Source organism: Colletotrichum tamarilloi (genome assembly GCF_030869305.1).
Source record: "Colletotrichum tamarilloi strain Tom-12 chromosome Unknown Scaffold_2.1, whole genome shotgun sequence".
Classification (NCBI taxonomy): domain Eukaryota; kingdom Fungi; phylum Ascomycota; class Sordariomycetes; order Glomerellales; family Glomerellaceae; genus Colletotrichum; species Colletotrichum tamarilloi.
Window position 1 is genome coordinate 872,819 of NW_026849385.1, and position 18,345 is coordinate 891,163.

Consider the following 18,345-nt stretch of genomic DNA (forward strand, 5'->3'; position numbering starts at 1 on the left):
GTTTTCACCCGATGTTTAAGGTGCTCGGTGATTGCCATCTCGCAACCTCTGATGGCAACAATAGACGTGGGACAGCCCTGCTTGGACAGACGAGCATTGGTTCGTTGACCGGTTGACTCATACGGCGAGACCCTTGGCTCCCGGATCCGACCCTCCACCAACTATTCAAGTCTTAGTTTACTGGCGATACCTCAAATCAACCGGGAGAGCTTGTGATGTAGCCACATGGACAGTCACTTATATAAAACGCCTTCAAAGCGCACCTTTGACATAAAATTACGAGGGGCACAGCAATGAGTCCATCGAAGAAGTTATTGAGGAAGGTTAGTGAGCCCCGTTCCCTTCCCATACATGAGATACTCCAAGAGATGATGATAATGGACATTCACTCGCCGTACTGAACTTACAATGAGGATATCGTGTATGGCACCGGTTTCGCCTCTAATCTGATTTCCTGGATATTCAGACTCTGTACTACTTAGGACATGGCTGTATAGGAGACTGGTCGCTGACTTGTCTTCAGGTTCTGCTTCAAAGAACACTCAAGGCTCGGCATAAGCCTTACTAGTATTGAACAAGCAGCATATAGCAAAACTTGAGTAAGTAATCATTTCCTCGAGACTTTGCTCTAGTACTTGGTCCAACCTCCCTCTTCATTTCCATATTTCAACACGAGGACTCTTATCAAGGCCATCGATGTGAGGAGACGGCCTCGAATATTGTTGTGTACATCCTATAAAACGCCAAGCTATTGGTGGTTTGGGGTTGCAGCGTGAGTCATCCGGCCAGAACTCCCACCCAGTGATGTAGTGCTAGCCGACTTGGTGAGGGGCTGAGGCAGTTTGGCACCCCTAGAAAGCGCTAGCATGGTTGATGACTGCGGCTTGACTAGTTCACGTCGTTTATTCATCCTAGCAGATTAGTTCGAGGATGATACAACGCAATGGAATCCAACGAAGCTTGATTTCTGGTTAAGAGATGCCCAGCAACCTCCTTTAGCTGAGCCCGGAAGGTGAAGTCAGCCGCGCAGATTGGACAACGAGACTTGTTGGTAGAATGAGCCGAGAGCCGAAAACCAACTATGACTTGATAATCAGATCAAATGAAGGGCGAAGTCTTCTCATTCTAGAGGGCGCGACGCTCATTGCCTCGAGAAGGCCGATTGAGCACAGCCGATGTTTCGAAGTCGAGATATAGGGAAGACTCATACATCCAGGAATTCGCTCCGAATGAAACCATTCACCTAGTTCAAAAGATCCATTGACACCCGAGTTGAGATCCCGCCTCGAACAGCAAGAGACCTCGAAATGTGTACATTACATAAGATCACTTTGTGTTGTCAGAAGCAAAAAAAAAAAAAAGAAGTGCAATCAATAACCCCACCCCGGCGTATGTAGCGTTTACCCCAGATCAGGCGGGGCCACCCCTCGGTCGGGTCGGGGAAAACGCCTGCGAGACGTGCCTCGGCAACTCGGCCAGCCCCCCGTCCAGTCAGCCTCTTCGAAACTTCATCATCGCATTCGCAACATCCTGTCATCTGTACATTTGAGTGAGATTCACTTTCAACTCTACCACGCTCATCCCAAGCATCGCCGGGTTACGAACTCAGGCATACTCACATAACCACCCTGGCCATTTGCGTACCTTGATTTGAACATTTTCACATTGGTAGTCTCATCCAGCTCTCCGCCTCACCCCTCTCACCACGAAAACCTCACCAAGGGCAAACCCTTCCGCTCACTCACCTCACATCACACATACATAGGCCTACATACAAACAAACAACACAATGGCACCCTTCAAAGACTACACCTACACCCACTTCCTCGTCACCTCCCCTTCCCCCTTCGTAGCCCACGTCGAGATCAACCGCCCGCAGAAGCTCAACGCCTTCTCAGAGCCCGTATGGCGCGAGTTCGCCACCGTCTTTGACCGCCTCAGCCATGACCCGGACGTCCGCGCCGTCGTCCTCTCCGGCGCCGGTGACCGCGCCTTCTCCGCCGGCCTCGACGTCCAGGACGCCGTCAACAGCCCCCTCGGCGCGGACCTCGGCGGCGACCCGGCCCGCTACGCAACGAACATGCGCCGTCACATTACCGAGTTCCAGGATGCTATCGCTGCCGTGGAGAAGTGTGAGAAGCGTATGTAACCTTTCTATTTGTTATGTTTGAAACTCTGAGTTGTACCTTTTATGGCGCAAGGTCTCTCGTTCTGCTCGTTTTTGATATGGCCTTGATGGTTCTTAATATGAACGTGGACATGCTTCAAAATACCCAAGTCCAAATCCACGCCAGTCTACGAGAACGATAAAACATTTAAGCTAATACTCACCCCCCAGCCGTCGTCTGCGTCCTCCACGGAATCTCAATCGGCATCGCCATCGACATCTCATGCTGCGCCGACGTACGCATCGCCGCGCGCAACACCCGCTTCGCCGTAAAAGAAGTCGACATCGGCCTCGCCGCCGACCTCGGCACTCTCAGCCGGCTGCCCAAGCTCGTCGGGTCCACGTCGTGGGTGAAAGACGTCTGCCTCTCGGCGCGGGACTTCTCGGCCAACGAGGCGCTCGCCGTGGGCTTCGTCAGCCAGGTGCACGACTCCAAGGACGCGGCCGTCGCTGCGGGAACGAAGTGGGCCGAGTTCGTCGCCAGCAAGAGTCCTGTTGCGGTGCAGGGTACCAAGGAGCTGTTGAACCATGCGAGAGATCACTCTGTTGCGGAAAGTAAGTTAACATTCCATTTTGGGAAATGGCTATGCCCATTTATATTCTCCACTACCCTGAATTGGGCTTTGTTTCTTCATTGACTTTGCTGACTGTGTGGCTCTAGACTTGCGGTACACTACTATTTGGAACGCTGCCATGCTTCAATCAAGCGATACCAAGACTGCCCTGATGTCCGGGTTGCAGAAGAAGAAGCCTACTTTTGAGAAGCTCTAGTCAGCTCCCTTTAGGTAGACAAACGTGTGTCAACCCTTCCCTTTTGTGGGACTGCCACAATGATGCAGCCTCGTGTGAGGCAATTTGGATTCCATTCCTATAGACAGTCCCGGGTCAGGGGACGGATCACGATCCCCTCCTACAAACCATACATTATGCACGCGCCATGATAGTCAAGATGACATGACAGAATGCTGCTGCGGCGGCGAAAAGCACAGCGATAGGCACATGGCAGCCAGAATTTGGGAGACGATTGTCTCTAGGACACAGTAGAAGAGCAGTCGGAAGCAAATGAAGGCATGTACAATAAAGACAATTGATACACCGACTCCGTGGGCGCTCAATCAGAGTCTGAACTCTCATCGGGCTGCTGGGTCTCCTTTAACCTCTGCAAGTTACGTGTGTCAATGACGTGTCTGATATATACACATATGATATGTTTGTGTGTATGTAGAACAATAAAAGGGGTCACTAACCTCATCAAGCTGTCTCTTGAGCAAACCAACCATGTTCTCCTTGACAACGACGTGCTGGTCGTCGAGATCCTCAATGATGTAGTCATGATTGTTGGAGTCGATATTGACGATGATGGACTTGATGGAGGGGTCGCACTCGATGAGTACTCCTGAAAAGGCGGGGCGGGAATGTTAGTAGGCCAGGGGAATATCTGGGGAAGGGCGGCTGGGCAGAGAGGGCAAGCATGTGGTGGGAGACAACTTACCTCTGATGGCGCGGGGCATCCTGGCGGTTTCGTTGGCGAGGTAAGCAAGGGGTGAAGTGAGTTATGTGCCGACGGAGTGACGCTATTCACACATATCTGTGTTGAAGCGGGCCTAACGTGAGGTATCCTTAATTACCTGCTTTGCTGATGAGGTGGACGAAGCAGTGACGATGAGTTGCCTGGAGTTGGCGATGACATTTGGAAGAGAACAAGTGGGGCACTGGTCGACCAACCAGGTGTCTTGCTTTTGGTGCCTGGTTTGCCCAGAATCCACCAGTGTGCTTGCCTCACAGCAGCCTCAGGCCGTCGAATCCAAGTCAAGCTCTCCATCCGGTCCTGATGTGCAAGGGCCAATTTAAGCACCCCTGTCCGGACCCTTGACACCTCATCTGAACCCTCTTTTCTCTAGGGTCGCGTGAACAGAAGCAATCAAAAACTTGACTTTGACAGATTTTCTTGCGAGTCGCCAGACAAAGTCTTTTGGAATTGACAAAGAGGGCAATTGATTCCTGGAATGCAGGAGCTGACTGTTGGCCGAGTATGCTTTGCAAATTTTGCATCCAGTGACTGACTGTAAGCTGCAGCTCGCCGTCAATCGAGAGCCTTTTCCTCATCGAATGCTCAACGGTCAACCGGGCTCAACCTGGCCACTCTAATACACATTTCCCAAACGGAATTACCGAGGCGAGTTTAATGAAGAGGCTTGAAGCTTCGGGTCGCAGGCAAGACAAGGTATCGTGAGTGCGTTTGCTGTGTGGTCTTTTTGTCCCTCAACTGTCTACAAATTCCCGAGTGCGAGTCGGTCGAACTGGATTTGAGCCTGCGGGCTGTGGGCTGCGGCCGCCCCCATCCCAGTCGAACGGATGTTTACGGACTCTTGAAATAATGCTAATAAGGTAGAGGAACTCCTGCATGTGTTTGTGTTTGCATAATTGTTTGCAAAAGTTTAGATTTTTTTCTTCTTTCTTTTTTGCCTTTCCGTTTGACATGCGGTAGGATATGCGATTTGGAACGAAGCGAGGAGTCTCTGAAACAGCCGCGATGTGCGAGGTGTCAGCGAGTCACGATGGAGATTGTGAGAGTTTCCTTATTTTGGCCGACGCAGCACGCTGAAGGAAGGCGCCCGAGGAAGGGAAAGTGGGAAAGCCAAGTCCGACGGATTGCACCAGCTGCTGCACCTGGGAGGAGACGGAGAACCTCGGATGTGGGTACCTCACAGAGCCGCCATGCAGGGCGGGCAGAAGAGGTACCTGTCCCGAATCTCGTCCTGGGATCCCAAACTTCCAGGTCCTGCAAGCATCCAACTGCCAGATGTGAAGGGCCCGAGGAAGGTACGAATGCCTTCGCAATGGCAGAACACGTAAGCAGCCGACGTATCCGTGCCCGTCAGATGCAAGAGCGACTCTACACACACCTTCCTTACCTAAGGTATGTTTCTCTGTTTCGCCGTTTCGCACTCGGCCGGTGGACATGTTCATCTCTTCAACAATCGATGCAGACGTTGCCCTGCTCAACACGATACTGCGACCATGTTGCTCATGACGTGCGATCCCCAAAAAAGTAGCCAAGACTGCCCCTAAGGATTGGCATCGCGTCGTCAGGGGTGCCTCCTGTTTGACGGGGGGTTGAAATCTTGACTTGCTTGACTGGCTCCTCGTCGTCGCAGCCCCCGTTCTCCAGAGGAGATGCAACGCTGATTCCCGCGTCCACATTTGGCATTGCACATGCAGCTGTCCACTGGTTACGGAGTAAATTATCCTCACCAGCTGCATGTAATCACCCTCGACACTACACTTGACACTTGACGTGCAAATATTTGCGCGGCCACTACGAAAGCATCCGTAGTCATAGCTTACGGAAATACGCACATAGCATCGTGAACGGTGAATCTGTAGCTCATCAATAGAGTCCAGCCGTCGCATCCCTTCGTCCCAAATACATCCTCCCATCTGCTCCCTCCCTCCCTCTTCTTTTCACCCCATCTTTATCCCTCGGCTGTCGTCTCTTGAAGTCCTAAACCCTTGGTTATCCTGTCTAGTTTTACCTTTTATGCAGTGCAGCCGCCAGTAACGCACCCTTCGCAATCGCACACGGGAGCCGTCCGCATTCGCACGCCGTTCCCGAGGTCGTCGGCCATTCCTCTTGCGCCCTAGGCCCATCGCCGTCTCGTCTTTTTTATCCATTCCCAGGGCATCGTTAGCCTACTCCTCCTCGACCCTCCTGTGCCTGGCTACCGTTCTTTAATTAAAAGTAGCTTCCCTCCGACCTTGTATCCGCGAGCTATCGGATACGAAAATCGCACATCCAAAACCCTCCTAGGTACTCCGTACGCATACACTACCTGGCCAACCTTGTCTCGCCCTACAGAATAACCCCAACCTAACCTTGGAACACCAGCCATTTCCCGGCCTCACCACCACGACACCACCACGCATTTGGACATCCAGCCAGCCTGCCTTGCCCGCCCGCGTTGCTTCATTTCTCGGGTCCTTCCTCCCAGCCCCTGCACTGCTGGAATTCCCACTTTCACCTACTCCGCTATTGAGTCGTGTTTGGCATTTTACAGCCAAATATCCAATATCTCCCCCCGCCACCATTTCTTCTCAGAAAACACTCTTCTCTCCCTTCAACTTTCGCTCTGCTTTTCCTTTCTTTTCTTTCCAATCTTTTGTTACGCTGTCTCTCCCTCCCTTGAACGTCAAACTTCCAACCAATCGATCTCTCTCCAGACATCGACAGTGCTGCAACGATCTGCATTCCCCCGGCGACCTGTAATCAAGACAAGAAAACAATTGGACCCGACTTATCCACCAACCAGTGGCGATACGAACCCCATTAGATCATCATAACCCGCAAGCTCCCTCCTTGCTTGCGTCAACCACCAACCCATCAAGCGCCCGATCTCCCCGAACATCTCGAGTCCAGCCTCCACGTCTTCCCACCAGCTCGTCACCTTCCCGTATCTCCCGGCCTGGCTCCTGCAGCTTGTTCCGTTCAATCCGCTCCACCGCACCTGCCATAGGCTCACCAGCTGCCAAAAAGCTTGCTGGATCGAGACAGCACTAGCGAATTCCCGCCAAATCTGAGCCACGCTATGATGACGTGAAAGACCAACGTCTCGCCCTTGCACCACCATAGCTACCTCGACTATTTCCCTGTTTCGACATCTACGCCTTTGTAGTTCCGTTCAATACGGCGCCAAGGATCCTTCCCTTCGGTCCCAAGAATAGTCAACGACGCAAAGTCATCTCGGCATATCGAGCGAAAGAAAAAAAAAAACTCTCGTTCACCACAAAACCCATCGATTGGCAGTCATCGCTCCTGCCACGCCTACTTGAACCTCCAATCGCGGATCTCCGAGCTCGACGATCTCTGGTCATTCGCTCTCTTCTACTCAGCCAACCCCTCATTCGCTTTACCAACCACCAACATCCATCATGTCTTCTTCTGATGGTTCCCTCGGCAGTACGGGCAGCTCATACTCGCTCTCCAACATGCCTTACACTTGGATTCTCACGCCGCTCATCGTCTTCCTCGCCCTCGGCATCATCGCAACTCTTGTTCAATTTCAACGCCGCCGCCGTCTCCGCAAGCTCGGCCTGCAACGTCCCTGGCCCCGCCGCGACTTAGAAGCGAATCGCCAAAGAGGTCAGCGGTCGTCGAGAAACGGCCGCTGGGCCTGGACCACTCGTAGCGATGAGGGCCTGGACGAGTTCGGTGAAGCCCCTCCAGCCTATGAGCCCAAGGCGAAGCCGGGTCAGGCTTACGCTCGTGAGGGTAGCTTCGAGATGGCACACCACGTCGAGCACACCGCGAGAGGTGCCATGCCTCCGCCCCCGCCCATCGGCGGCACAGCAGGCGTCGGCCGTGGCTCTCTGCCTCCGGATTACGGCACAGCTACCGGCTCCACGTCTTCTTCGACTCCGCCGCCTGCCGTTACCAGCCCGCCTACGGCGATGACTAGGCACTAATACCATCACGCACCCACCACCACTGGGAGTTATCAACACCGATCAGCTCCCACTTTTCACCACTTCTTTTTTTTTACTCATCGGCGTTACAACGAGGCACCAAAAGGGGCGTTTAAGGGAAAGCACAGCAATGATACCATGTTTGAGTTGGGAATGGGTCCTATTTTTTCATCAAAGTCACAGAGCATACAAGCGGGGGGGGGGGGGGAATCAAAAACATCATTGCATCGACTCATTACGAGAGACGTTCGACGTCTAGGATACGGGCGGGAGGACGATTGGGGGATGTTAAAACAGACCAGTCTGTTGCGAAGGCTGGGGAACAACTGAGGTTTCCCAAGGATCTTTGGTGGAACACCATCCATTCGCAGACAGGATGCCACAGTTGGTGATACTAAGGCTGAATGCTGCATATTTCATGTCTATTGTAGCCACTACAGTATTGGTAGCCAGGACTCGAATAAAAAAGAGATCAAATCACAGTCGTACTATGGCGTTTGTGACCATGTCCTCCCTGTGCTTCATGTTATCGTTAACCCTAAGTCGGAATAGTACTGAGTCTTTTGCGTCACGCAGGGGAAGCTTGAGATGAAGGTCGCTTGAGATGCTGTTTGCTCGGGCATAGAACTGATGCGTCCCGCCTGGTGCGAACAGTTGTGTTGCCCGGTTGCTTCCAAGGGCTGAGATCGAAGAGGGAGGCTGAGGCAATTTGGTCTATGGAATCCAGGCTGTCTCTGAGGGGGGAAGACCTCCCTTCTTTCCAACCTCAAGCCGTCTCTGTTCAAAAGTCTGCAGGTTTCTCGTGACTTGGCCATTGCAGCAGCTTCCGCGGTCTCATAGTGGTGGTGTGATTTACATGTCTGAACGAGGAGTGCTTGAGAGGGGGAGGGGAGCGAACAGAGAGAAATGACTGGTAGAGGGAGTCAGGTATCGAGTTTGCTCTGTTCCAGGAGGCGTCTTGACTTCCACTCGCAACGTATCGAGGTATTCGCGAATAGAGAATGACGACGGCGGGGGCAACGCAGGATTCACGATGAGTATCTTGAAGGGCTACGGGGACGAGACAGAGAGACCAGTAGGCCCGTAGGGGTTTCTTTAACTGCAACCTTGCGGCGGAGGAGAAACGACCCATGAGGGGTATGAATACATTTACGAGATAGCCATCGACGAGTTGTTCGCTCAACTGGTCCAGATTCTTAAGCATCCCGGCAGTGATGACAAAATTCGCATGCTGGGTGGTCTGTCTGCTCAAGCAGAGGATGTGGCTCCAATGAAACCACAGAGAGCGGGGAAAGAACATAATATCAAGTCAGTAGGTCAGTTTTCGTTGCCCATGGTTCATTGATTATTCAAGAGGGAATATAAAGTGAAAGGCAAATGAGAAGGAATATTGGGTTATATATAGGTAGGTATATCGTCAAGCAATGTCACAGGACAAGTCGTTGGCCCTTGAGACAGCCGGGCCTCTTATCTATATCAAACCCAGGCCGCAACTCTCGCCTTTGCGGGCATAATAGCCGGGCGGCCTGGGACTGTGTCCAGGACAAAGACAGATGGAGGGCGAGATGTAGAATGGGTACGGCAGGACTCATTATATAGTATCCTTTTCGAGACGAAGAGATACAGACGAGTTGAAGAGAGGGAACTCATTAATTGCGAGGCTATGCTCCTTCATCGTAGATACCATAGAACTGACGCGCTTGAAAGCTGTGTGGCATCGCTGTTGAGGCTCCAGGCGCTACTAAAGAGTTCGAAATCGTAGCTATGCTTGCGTTTCTGTTGAAGCAGACAATGCGATACAATACCATACGATTTGCGAGTTAAGGTAACTTGGTTAACTGAGATCTCGCACCTTTAGTATCTGATTTGTCTCGAACTACTGATAGGCAGGCAGTGAGCTTCAAGAGGCCGGTTTGTAAGCCTCTCGAGTCGGCTTGTCTTTTTGATATTGCCAATCGCAAGGATTGAAGGTTCCGGAATTCAACCAACGGATACGTCCGATCAGCTCGTAGGCCTTGTCTTTTCCAAAGAAAACAAGTGATTTTTGGAGTTGACCAGAACCACAGAGCAGTCAATAGGCATTAACGGTATCAAACGTACTATTTAGCTCCATCTGCCATTTATTTCTGATTCCAGGTTTAATGCAATGTTAGTACTGATTATAGCCTAGAGCCATCGCAGTGTGTCTTGCACTTATCTCAAAGAGATTGGACAAGGTCCGGTCCCTCGTCTGGTTGGCCGGTTGTTCCTGTCAACGCTTGACGATTCCCTTCGCAAGCTGTCCGATTTACGCCCACGCTGGACCGAGAGCATTGAGAGCGTATGAAAGAAAATGAAGGCAACCACAGCTCTAGGCGGCAGTCGTTTGTTCTATGCTGTGATGTCACAGGTGGGCGAGTGGGTTTAGAAGCTGAAATGCTGGATTGTTTCGTAGCGGCGTACCTCCACCTCGGATTCCAGTTGAACTTACTTCGTGATTAAGGAAGTGGTGTACGGTAACAGGAAAAGGGTGAGGATGCGCGAGCAACGAGCAACAATACCAGAAGAACATGCAGCTGAATTGTCGATCTCAATGGGACTAGTTTTACGAAATGGTCAAAAGTGTTCGTTGGAGCCGTGTCAACTTATGCCCCCAAGAGATAGCCTCCTGACCCCGAACACGCGCCGCCGTTGTTGTGAGTTGTTTTCCGTGATGCCCTCTGGTCCATGAGGTTGCCGTAAGACGCCATTCTATCGACACGACCAGAGGCGGATTCCAGGGGGCTGGCTTTAAGTTCTGCCGTTCATTGCCCCGATTCACATCCTCAACGTGATTCAAAGACGGACGAGGGTTATGTCTTCCCGTGGGATCTTGCTCAGCATCAACAGCGATGAAGACTCTGCCCTGCTTTTTAGGTCAGAGAGCAAGGAATCATTGAGCGCAGTCGCAACAGGTTAACAAGGCCTTCTTGACCTTAAACGTCTCCTAAAATATCTGTCTTAGCTATGTTTTTCGCGATGGATGCATTCTCGGAGAATAATCGGGCAGTCATACTTGTAAACGGACATATTAGAAGATGGTATTGCGATAGGTCTCTACTAGTTGGTTCCGTGTAGCCCACTGGTTTAAATCCATGAAGCCAATACTAGGAGAGGCGTAGCGAGTTCTAAGCATGGATGGAATCCGAGTTCCCATCTTCGTAGGCTTTAGGAGTGGCCCTGGCGGGCCAGTGACAGTAAGTGGTTGACCCTTGCATAGCCTGGCGAGAATCCCTGTAGAAAAGCTGTCCTCGTTTCTTGGATCCAAAAATTCGAATTACTAGACCAGCTCCCGCATCGTTGATGGTGTCTGCCCGGGGAGAGTGAGGTCACTCAAATGTCTATACTATTTCAAGCTACGTTCTTCTTCACCACTTCTGTTTTATACTCCGAGGCACAATACGGCAAGCGGTACCTGAAAGGCATGGAATGACTGTAAGAGGGTTATGTTACGAGAATAGAGCATTGATACCGTGTTATCCCAACGGTTCGGAAATCGGATATAAGTGTCGACCATAGAGAGGCAGCGATTCATGAGACTGGAGGTGAAGTCGCCGTCCTGGTGAGTATATTCACTCGTGTTCGAGCAGAATGCCTCCATTCTGGGAGACTCAAGCCAGTTTCGACTGCCGAGTCTCTAAGTTAAAACATAAAATCCACTAGATCGCTGCTCATCCCTTCCTCTCCGTCACTCGCTTTCGTCTTAGGATTATTCGACCAAGAATACGGACAATGTGATAAGTTACTCTAGCTTCTGTACCCTCACCTCCGCCCATTTCTGCAGCCCCACAGCCTTGTCTCGATTACCTCTCAAGCAGCTCAATAGGCCTGTGGTACAAACGCTAATACATGACTACGCAGACTGGGGGCGGCCTGAGGGTCGTGGCTCTGGAATTCCGGGAGAAATCACTGAGGTGTAACTACACTTGCACTTTCTACCGGACGTAGGAACACATCTAGCAGTCATCCCTTTTCATCCAGCTCTTGCCTGTAATTAAACAACGAAGGATAGCAATAATCAGCCTTGAGAACGAAATCGACATGTTTTCTCTCTCTCTCTCTCTCTCTCTCTCTCTCTCTCCTGAGGAGACAGCTGCCACACGTCTCGGCGCTAATAGACTGGACTAGCGGCTTAGGTTCCTTTGTTTATGATTTGAAAATGAGGAAAGAGTCATCTTCGGGAGAGTCAAAGGAACTTGGCATGGTTAAGAAGAAGGAAAAGAAGGATAATAGATAAAGGCTATAGAAAACCACATGTCTTTCATATCAGGAATTCAAAGCTGCTACACGTCAACGACAAGTGGTTCTTCGCGAACCTCATTGTGGTAGCAATATGGCCCTTTTTCGTAGAGAACTCATGGGTCCACGTATCTTAGTCTGAATACCAGCTAGGGCGAGAGCGAAAGCCTACGTTCACGGGATGCCTCAAGCTGCCGCTCCCTCGAATTCATGAGGTGCATCGAGCAGAGGGTTTACTGGTCATGGATTCGAAGGAGGGAGCACTTCCCCGGTGCGGTTCGAATCGGCCGTGGCCACGTAGCCTGGTAGTTAAACGGGTAGTGAAGAAAATGAGGCGCTGGGTTTTCGTAGAGATAGGGTTTGAACTAAGGCCCGAGACCTTTTACTGATTTTCTCTAAGTGTTAATTCTCTGAGACTGGAGGTCGGGAGCATCTGTTCGGGAAGTGTCAAGACGTTGTCGATTATCGAGCCTCCACATCGCAGCTTCAATGATGGAGGGGCGCAAGAAAAAGCTCAGTGGTATGTAGTAGTATTGAAGCGACTCGTACTTTTCCCAGTGGAGCGTTGGTGCATCTACACCAAGACGGGTGAGGTTAATTTATTGGCAGCGCCCGTATTTGACACCTTTTACTTCCTTCCATATTGGGACGTATTCTGGCTGCGTCAACCATCGTAATTACCCCTTATTCTGCGCGGTATATGTGGAGGCGCTACATGATTCAGGGAAGATACGTTTTGTTTACATAGTCCCGTAAAGGTGATCTTGCCCAAAGCGGCCTGCTAACGGCCTCTGAGATGCTCTCGACGCGGAAGCTCATGACATCGGCAAGAAATGTCGGGTATTACAATGCTCCAGGTCTTCAGGTTGGCCCTTGTCACTCAAAGGTAAGTGGGCTGGATAGGCCAGATATTCATTTACTGACCGTTTCCTCTCAACATGAGTAACCTGCTCCGGTGGGTTTGTGAGGCTGTCAAGTCTGAGGAGGGTACGTATGGGCATACCGCAGACTGGCTTAGACACTCACAGTTTTTGCCTCGGTTAAGTACAGGCAGTCCGTCATCACCCGCACCTCTGAGTTTCCACACATCAAGATGAAATGACCCTATAAGTTACTGGAAAGATTGACCACTGGACCACAAGAGAGAGGCGCCGCGAAACATATTCGCCAAGCTTCGGAGTCGGTGCGCCCGTAGATCATATAGACGCCGATGTCCTACTAGCCGTGGCATGACCAAAGCCCCATAGAAACAAAACATTTAAGAGCAAATATTATCGACAGGGCCGTGCAGACGAGGAGGCGGGCGCAAATGAGTGTACTTATGTACTCTGTACTGACCACCGTTGCAGATCCATATGTGAGGTCTCTTAAGAAGGTCCTCCGTGCTTCAGATTTTCGTGTTTCTTTTGTAGATCTGCCGGGTCCGGGGCCCCTCGGACATCCATGTGACCCGTGTCGAGTGGAAAAGCACCGCAGCGTCCGGGTCTCCTCCCCCAGAGAAAGAGGGGAGGCCCACGCGGGATTCGGTTCCCGGCAAGATGAAGAGAGAGAGACAGAGCCAGTTCTTCCTGAAACCAGCGGCGAATAAACGAGAAGGGTTGGGCCGCATGAGATTTTCGGATTCGGGTACGGAGCTGAACCTTCGGATGTGAGTACTCATCACGGCCGAATACTCTGATGAATCGCAGACCAGGGACCCAAATCTTTCATGGTAATAAGTCCAAAGAGGAGTGGGCAGATAGTTGGAGTGGCAAGAAGACTGGACACGTTTGTTGGTTCAAGCTCATCTATACACGCACTCTCCTCGTGGGATCGTTTACAATTTGTCATTCACAAAAACAAAAGGTACAATATGATACATGGCGAGATTTATATACGCCCATGGACGCTCGCTTGCTCGTGAACCCCATCTCACAGGACCGCTTTCTATACACAGGTGGCATGCCAAGGATATCGATGATTCGTAAAGGAAACATGAGACTCGAAAGAGAGTCTTTGCACGGCCAGCGTAGCAAGAAGTTGGTTGAGCCCGCAAATAAAAGCAGAGGTTTCCGCCCCATCCCGTCCCATCATGCGTCGTGAATGTTCGTCCGTACAAATACATAACAGTAACACGATTTGTACAAAAGCCAGTGAGCCGCCCATTCATTTTCCCTTCAGTAGATGACCGTTACTCTCTTCCGCCGACGAGTAGGCTTCTGCTCGGCGCCCATCATGGGGGGTCCGGGCATGGGGTATTCAAGGTTATCCTTGTAGATGTTGAACTTGATACCCTCATCGTTGGCCTTGTACAGCTCCGTCGCCTTGACGCCGGGGGGCTTCTCGGACCCGCCGCCCTGAACGTCAATGTTGAGGCACTGTGGATAGTTCTGCGCGCCGCCCTCCCGGCCGGCCTCATGCAGCGCAATCGTCTCGTGGCGGAGAACGTACTGGCCGGGTGCGATGCTTGCCGGAATCGTCATCGTCCACGACTTGTTGTTGGATAGCATGTCGTCCGAACCCCACTTGCCGGGCGCTTTGGCACCGTCGACGACGCCGACGGCGTCAATCTTGAAGAATTGCAGATCGGCCTTGTTGACCTTGGCGCAGTCGCCATTACAGGGGGCCAGATAGTCCATCATCGGCCCGTGGTGCGACTCGGGCCAATCGGTCCAGAAGACGGTGACGTTGGAGCCCGCTGTGACTTTTGCGGCGATCGGTGCCGGTTCCGCGCCGACGTGGCAGATGATGTCTGCGTCTGCGTACTTGTCTACGGCGACGAAGCCGTTGGACAGATCCTTTGGGATGGACCATCCTATGACTTGTGGCGGGGGCTTCTTGTACTGCATCTGAGGGCTGTAGCCTTCATAGCTGGAGGAGGAGGAGCGGGTCAGCAAGGATGGACTAAAAGTGACTGAGATATCGAACCCGGACTTACAAGACTCCATCTGCCATAAGGCCGTTTACTGTGCCATGGGCACTAACGGTGTAAAGAGCGGCCGAGGCTAAGAAGGCATACTTCAAGGCGAACATGATAGAATCCTTGCGCGTATTCGTAATGTGTGGCTTCTTCAAAGTTCCGAGGTTGCGGTTTGGACAAGTCTGCGAGATGGAAAAACTAGGGTTACGTTTTAAGGATTGTTGTGACTTATATGTTCGTTATCAGCGAGGGGTCAGCGACTGTTTGTGGGGGAAAAGGAGCGTAATTAGTCGACCAGCGCACTAGAGTATCAAAGAATGTGTAAGTTGCTTCCCAGACGTGACATCGGTAGCAACGGGGAAGCTCTTGGGATGACGGTTGTTATATCACACACCAAGAAAGCCGCAGGGAACGCCGCGGCTGGGAAGTCTCCCGGTCCCGATTCATCCGTTCAAACAAACAAAGTCTTCAGCTTTCCCCGTGCGCTGATGTTGAGACCACCCACAGCGCAAAAAGAAGGTGCAAAACATCAGACACAGAGAGTAGACGATGACCTCAGGTACCGGCCGGGATTCGAGCTACGATTGGCGGAGATCGGATCTTCACCATCCAGAACGTCGGTTCAGAGTATCACTTGGTCATGTTCCCTGTTTCAAGACTGGGATAATCCATTGTTCCATTCGGCGGCTCTTCTATAGGAGCGTCCGTGCAAAGCACCCTTCTCAGCCTCATAGAGTTATCTTCCGACGACTCTTCACGTTTTCTTGTCTGTTGTGGGGGGAGGAAAGTTTTGTTCCGAGCTGGGACTGCATGGCCATCCTGGACGAAGTCGGGATTCCCTCTTAATCTATTGCGCTCTTTTGCGAGTCGACTCTATACAGTTGCCCGGCTTCGTCTCAATGATTTCCCGATTCGGTAGTGGCCTCGGCTCTTTCGTTCAGGCCTTCCAGCCCTCGTTGTCATGCGATAGTCCTGAACTGATATACGTCCCAAACTTTGCGACCGTTTCATCCGTCCACAAAGTGTTCATCTGCTCGCTCAAGGCAGCGCAAGCCCGCAGCATGACGTGCTTCTGCGACGAAACCTTGAGATTGGCTGCAGAGTCTTCGCGATTCATTCGTATTTCATCAGTATACTTCGGATCTGATGAGCTGATAGAGTCGAAAATAGGTATCGGTTGATTCATTTTGAGGTTGGGTTCGCCAAGGAACAACCTCAAATGTAGGAACCTTCGTCTACCTACTTGTCGACAAAATGTAATTGCGGCTGATGGTCTGTTCCGAGGACGTCGCCACATGCGGGTGAGTGCCAGCTGTCCGAGTTGCTTGATCTTTGCGCATCGGGCAATATGCCAGCAAAGGGATTTCTCCCGATATCTCCGCCAGTCCAGATCGTCTCCTAAGCCTCAAAGCTGACTCAAGGCCCGTCACGCAGACTCTGCGGAATGCGATAGGTCAGATGTTTTCTTTCCCCATGTCCAGCCCCCTAACTCCATAACACCTCCAAATATTGCACAAAGCCAAGTCCCACCATGACGGCAAGCCGGTCATCCGAAAGTGTATCGTCCCGTCTACAGCAACTCGAAGTCGTCCAACTTGTCGCGATACTTCATGATATTCCTCTTGACCTTGCTGCCCACGGTCCATGTAACGAAGTCCTCCATGCTGCGAGTAACCAAGAACGCGGGATCGACACATGTTTCCGTGCCCACACGAACATGTCCCTGTTCGATGAGCTTCGTTGCTGCCTGTACGGTCTCGGCCATGCTGCGACATCTACATTAGCATTATGCCCAAAGAAGCAAGCTGTGAAAGTCTCCTTTTTCATACCGAAGGCGAGTCATGACGACGGGGAGACGTCGTCTTGCAAAAGCGCTGACTGTGACATTGTGTTCGATGGCCGAGAGCTTCGAGGCCGAGGAGAGAACACCCATGTCATACAGCTTGTCGAGGAGCAGTTGCTCGTGCTTTCGGCGGGCCGCGTTTTCCGGAGGCATCAGGCTGATCCTATGCGCCAGTTGACGGATGGACTGCGCATCCGTGTCAATTTACGTCTCGATGTGTATTCGACCGCAAACTCGGGGAGATATTCGGAGAACTTACGCCGCATAGCCTGTTGTATTTGTGCTGTCAATGTTAGCGGTGGTTCATGATACGGGTGTCAACTGTGTAACTCACATAATCCTCGGGCTTCTGAATCATGTATCTGCGCACCTGTTCGCATGTTAGATTGTGTCGCGCACATCTCTTCTCGTGGAGTCTGCCATACCACTGCGGCGTCTCGGTGGTCGCCATCCTGGTAATTCAATGTTAGCACATGCGCCTCGGGCCACTGCGCGGGCGAAGTGCGGTTGATCACGGTACCTGCTTGTATGTGATGAAGTCGTGCTTCCGCAGGAGCTTCTGCTCGTGATACTTGAGTTTGCGGACCATGCTGGGCTATTGACGTCGCGGGTTCCCAGTTCGGTTTGGCGATTGACTACCGTAACGAGTGGTCGCGGCAGAAGAAAAAGTTCTGGAGCTGGCGGGACAAAATTCCTTATCGCCGCTAACGCTTATCGGACGAGTGGGGCGGGAGGTTCCGTCGGCCTACCAAAAAATTCCCGTGACAGCTTCAACATCTCGCGACAGATCACGACTCGCTGGGATATTCCAACAACTCCTCACAAAACCAGCAATGCCTCCCAGACTACCACTCATTTCGGCCATCAAGGCACCGAGCGCCTTGATGGCCCGGGTCGCGCGCCCATTCTCGTCAACTCCTGCAGTCGCCCGTACGTCAATGACCCTTTACAGCTAGCTCCCTTATCCCCGTAGCGCGAAAGCTAACGTCAAGCTTTACAGAGTCCTCCAGCTCCGATCCGATCAAGAACCTCCTGAACCTCGACGAGAAGCCCAAGGTGCACTCTGCCGACCGTATCCGTGGTCTCATCAACAATGGAAGCAAGGCCCGCTTGGAAGGAGCTGCGGCTCGGAAACGCACCATGCTCGAGTCTCTCCGCGAGAAGAAGGTTAGCGACGACTATGTCAAGCAAATGCCGCGTCGCTGGCGTACCGGTGAGGTATACGCGCCGCACGATCTCAGTCCTCTTGAGATGGAGAAATGGCGCAGGCAAAAGACCGTCACGGTCGATGTCGTTGACTTGTTGGGGATCAACCCCCTGGACCACTACAGAGTATGTTTCACCGGTACCTTCAAAACGCTCTGTCTGCTAATTCTGTGTTGCAGAACTTCTCGATGATTTCCGAGTATATGACAAACTTCGGACAGATCAGGCACAACAAGGAAACGGGACTGAAGCCGACGAACCAGAGGAAGATGGCAAAGGCTATCCGGAGAGCGATTGGTATGGGTATCCACCCTAGTGTGCACCACCACCCCGAGCTGTTGAAGAAGAGATTCCGCCTCAATGCGTCGTGGAAGTAGAGACTTTGGAGAGGCTTAGTGTTTGGAAAGGCTCGCAGGGCCTGTGGATTTGTCTGCGGAAATTGGGAGTCTCTCCCGTGTATGAATTGTACAATATCTTGGCGTCTATTATAAATGTACAGATACAAGAAGC

General features: G+C 51.7%; 7 protein-coding genes across 7 annotated transcripts; 3 read left to right on the top strand and 4 right to left on the bottom strand.

Moving 5' to 3' along the window:
• Window positions 1-1,789: 1,789 nt before the first annotated feature.
• CTAM01_00926 (enoyl-CoA hydratase/isomerase) lies at window positions 1,790-2,938 on the top strand (the record flags this gene model as incomplete). The annotated part of the gene is made up of 3 exons (XM_060516970.1): window positions 1,790-2,141; window positions 2,339-2,722; window positions 2,829-2,938. 3 exons carry the CDS (start codon window positions 1,790-1,792, stop codon window positions 2,936-2,938), a joined length of 846 nt encoding a protein of 281 aa, XP_060388432.1.
• Window positions 2,939-3,278: 340 nt separating this feature from the next.
• On the bottom strand, window positions 3,279-3,678 carry CTAM01_00927 (RNA polymerase II transcription factor B subunit 5; the record flags this gene model as incomplete). Its single annotated transcript, XM_060516971.1, has 3 exons — window positions 3,279-3,326; window positions 3,415-3,563; window positions 3,660-3,678. The coding sequence occupies 3 exons, from the start codon at window positions 3,676-3,678 to the stop codon at window positions 3,279-3,281; spliced, it is 216 nt and encodes a 71-aa protein (XP_060388433.1).
• Window positions 3,679-7,096: 3,418 nt separating this feature from the next.
• Window positions 7,097-7,630, top strand: CTAM01_00928 (uncharacterized protein; the record flags this gene model as incomplete). Its single annotated transcript, XM_060516972.1, has 1 exon — window positions 7,097-7,630. One exon carries the CDS (start codon window positions 7,097-7,099, stop codon window positions 7,628-7,630), a length of 534 nt encoding a protein of 177 aa, XP_060388434.1.
• Window positions 7,631-14,043: 6,413 nt separating this feature from the next.
• Window positions 14,044-14,899, bottom strand: CTAM01_00929 (glycosyl hydrolase family 61; the record flags this gene model as incomplete). The annotated part of the gene is made up of 2 exons (XM_060516973.1): window positions 14,044-14,737; window positions 14,805-14,899. 2 exons carry the CDS (start codon window positions 14,897-14,899, stop codon window positions 14,044-14,046), a joined length of 789 nt encoding a protein of 262 aa, XP_060388435.1.
• An 824-nt stretch (window positions 14,900-15,723) lies between these two features.
• CTAM01_00930 (uncharacterized protein) lies at window positions 15,724-15,972 on the bottom strand (the record flags this gene model as incomplete). The annotated part of the gene is made up of 1 exon (XM_060516974.1): window positions 15,724-15,972. One exon carries the CDS (start codon window positions 15,970-15,972, stop codon window positions 15,724-15,726), a length of 249 nt encoding a protein of 82 aa, XP_060388436.1.
• A 384-nt stretch (window positions 15,973-16,356) lies between these two features.
• CTAM01_00931 (U3 small nucleolar ribonucleoprotein IMP3) lies at window positions 16,357-17,218 on the bottom strand (the record flags this gene model as incomplete). Its single annotated transcript, XM_060516975.1, has 6 exons — window positions 16,357-16,552; window positions 16,616-16,815; window positions 16,889-16,912; window positions 16,964-16,999; window positions 17,055-17,081; window positions 17,150-17,218. 6 exons carry the CDS (start codon window positions 17,216-17,218, stop codon window positions 16,357-16,359), a joined length of 552 nt encoding a protein of 183 aa, XP_060388437.1.
• Window positions 17,219-17,462: 244 nt separating this feature from the next.
• Window positions 17,463-18,212, top strand: CTAM01_00932 (ribosomal protein S18; the record flags this gene model as incomplete). Its single annotated transcript, XM_060516976.1, has 3 exons — window positions 17,463-17,559; window positions 17,630-17,961; window positions 18,015-18,212. 3 exons carry the CDS (start codon window positions 17,463-17,465, stop codon window positions 18,210-18,212), a joined length of 627 nt encoding a protein of 208 aa, XP_060388438.1.
• Between the last annotated feature and the right edge of the window lie 133 nt (window positions 18,213-18,345).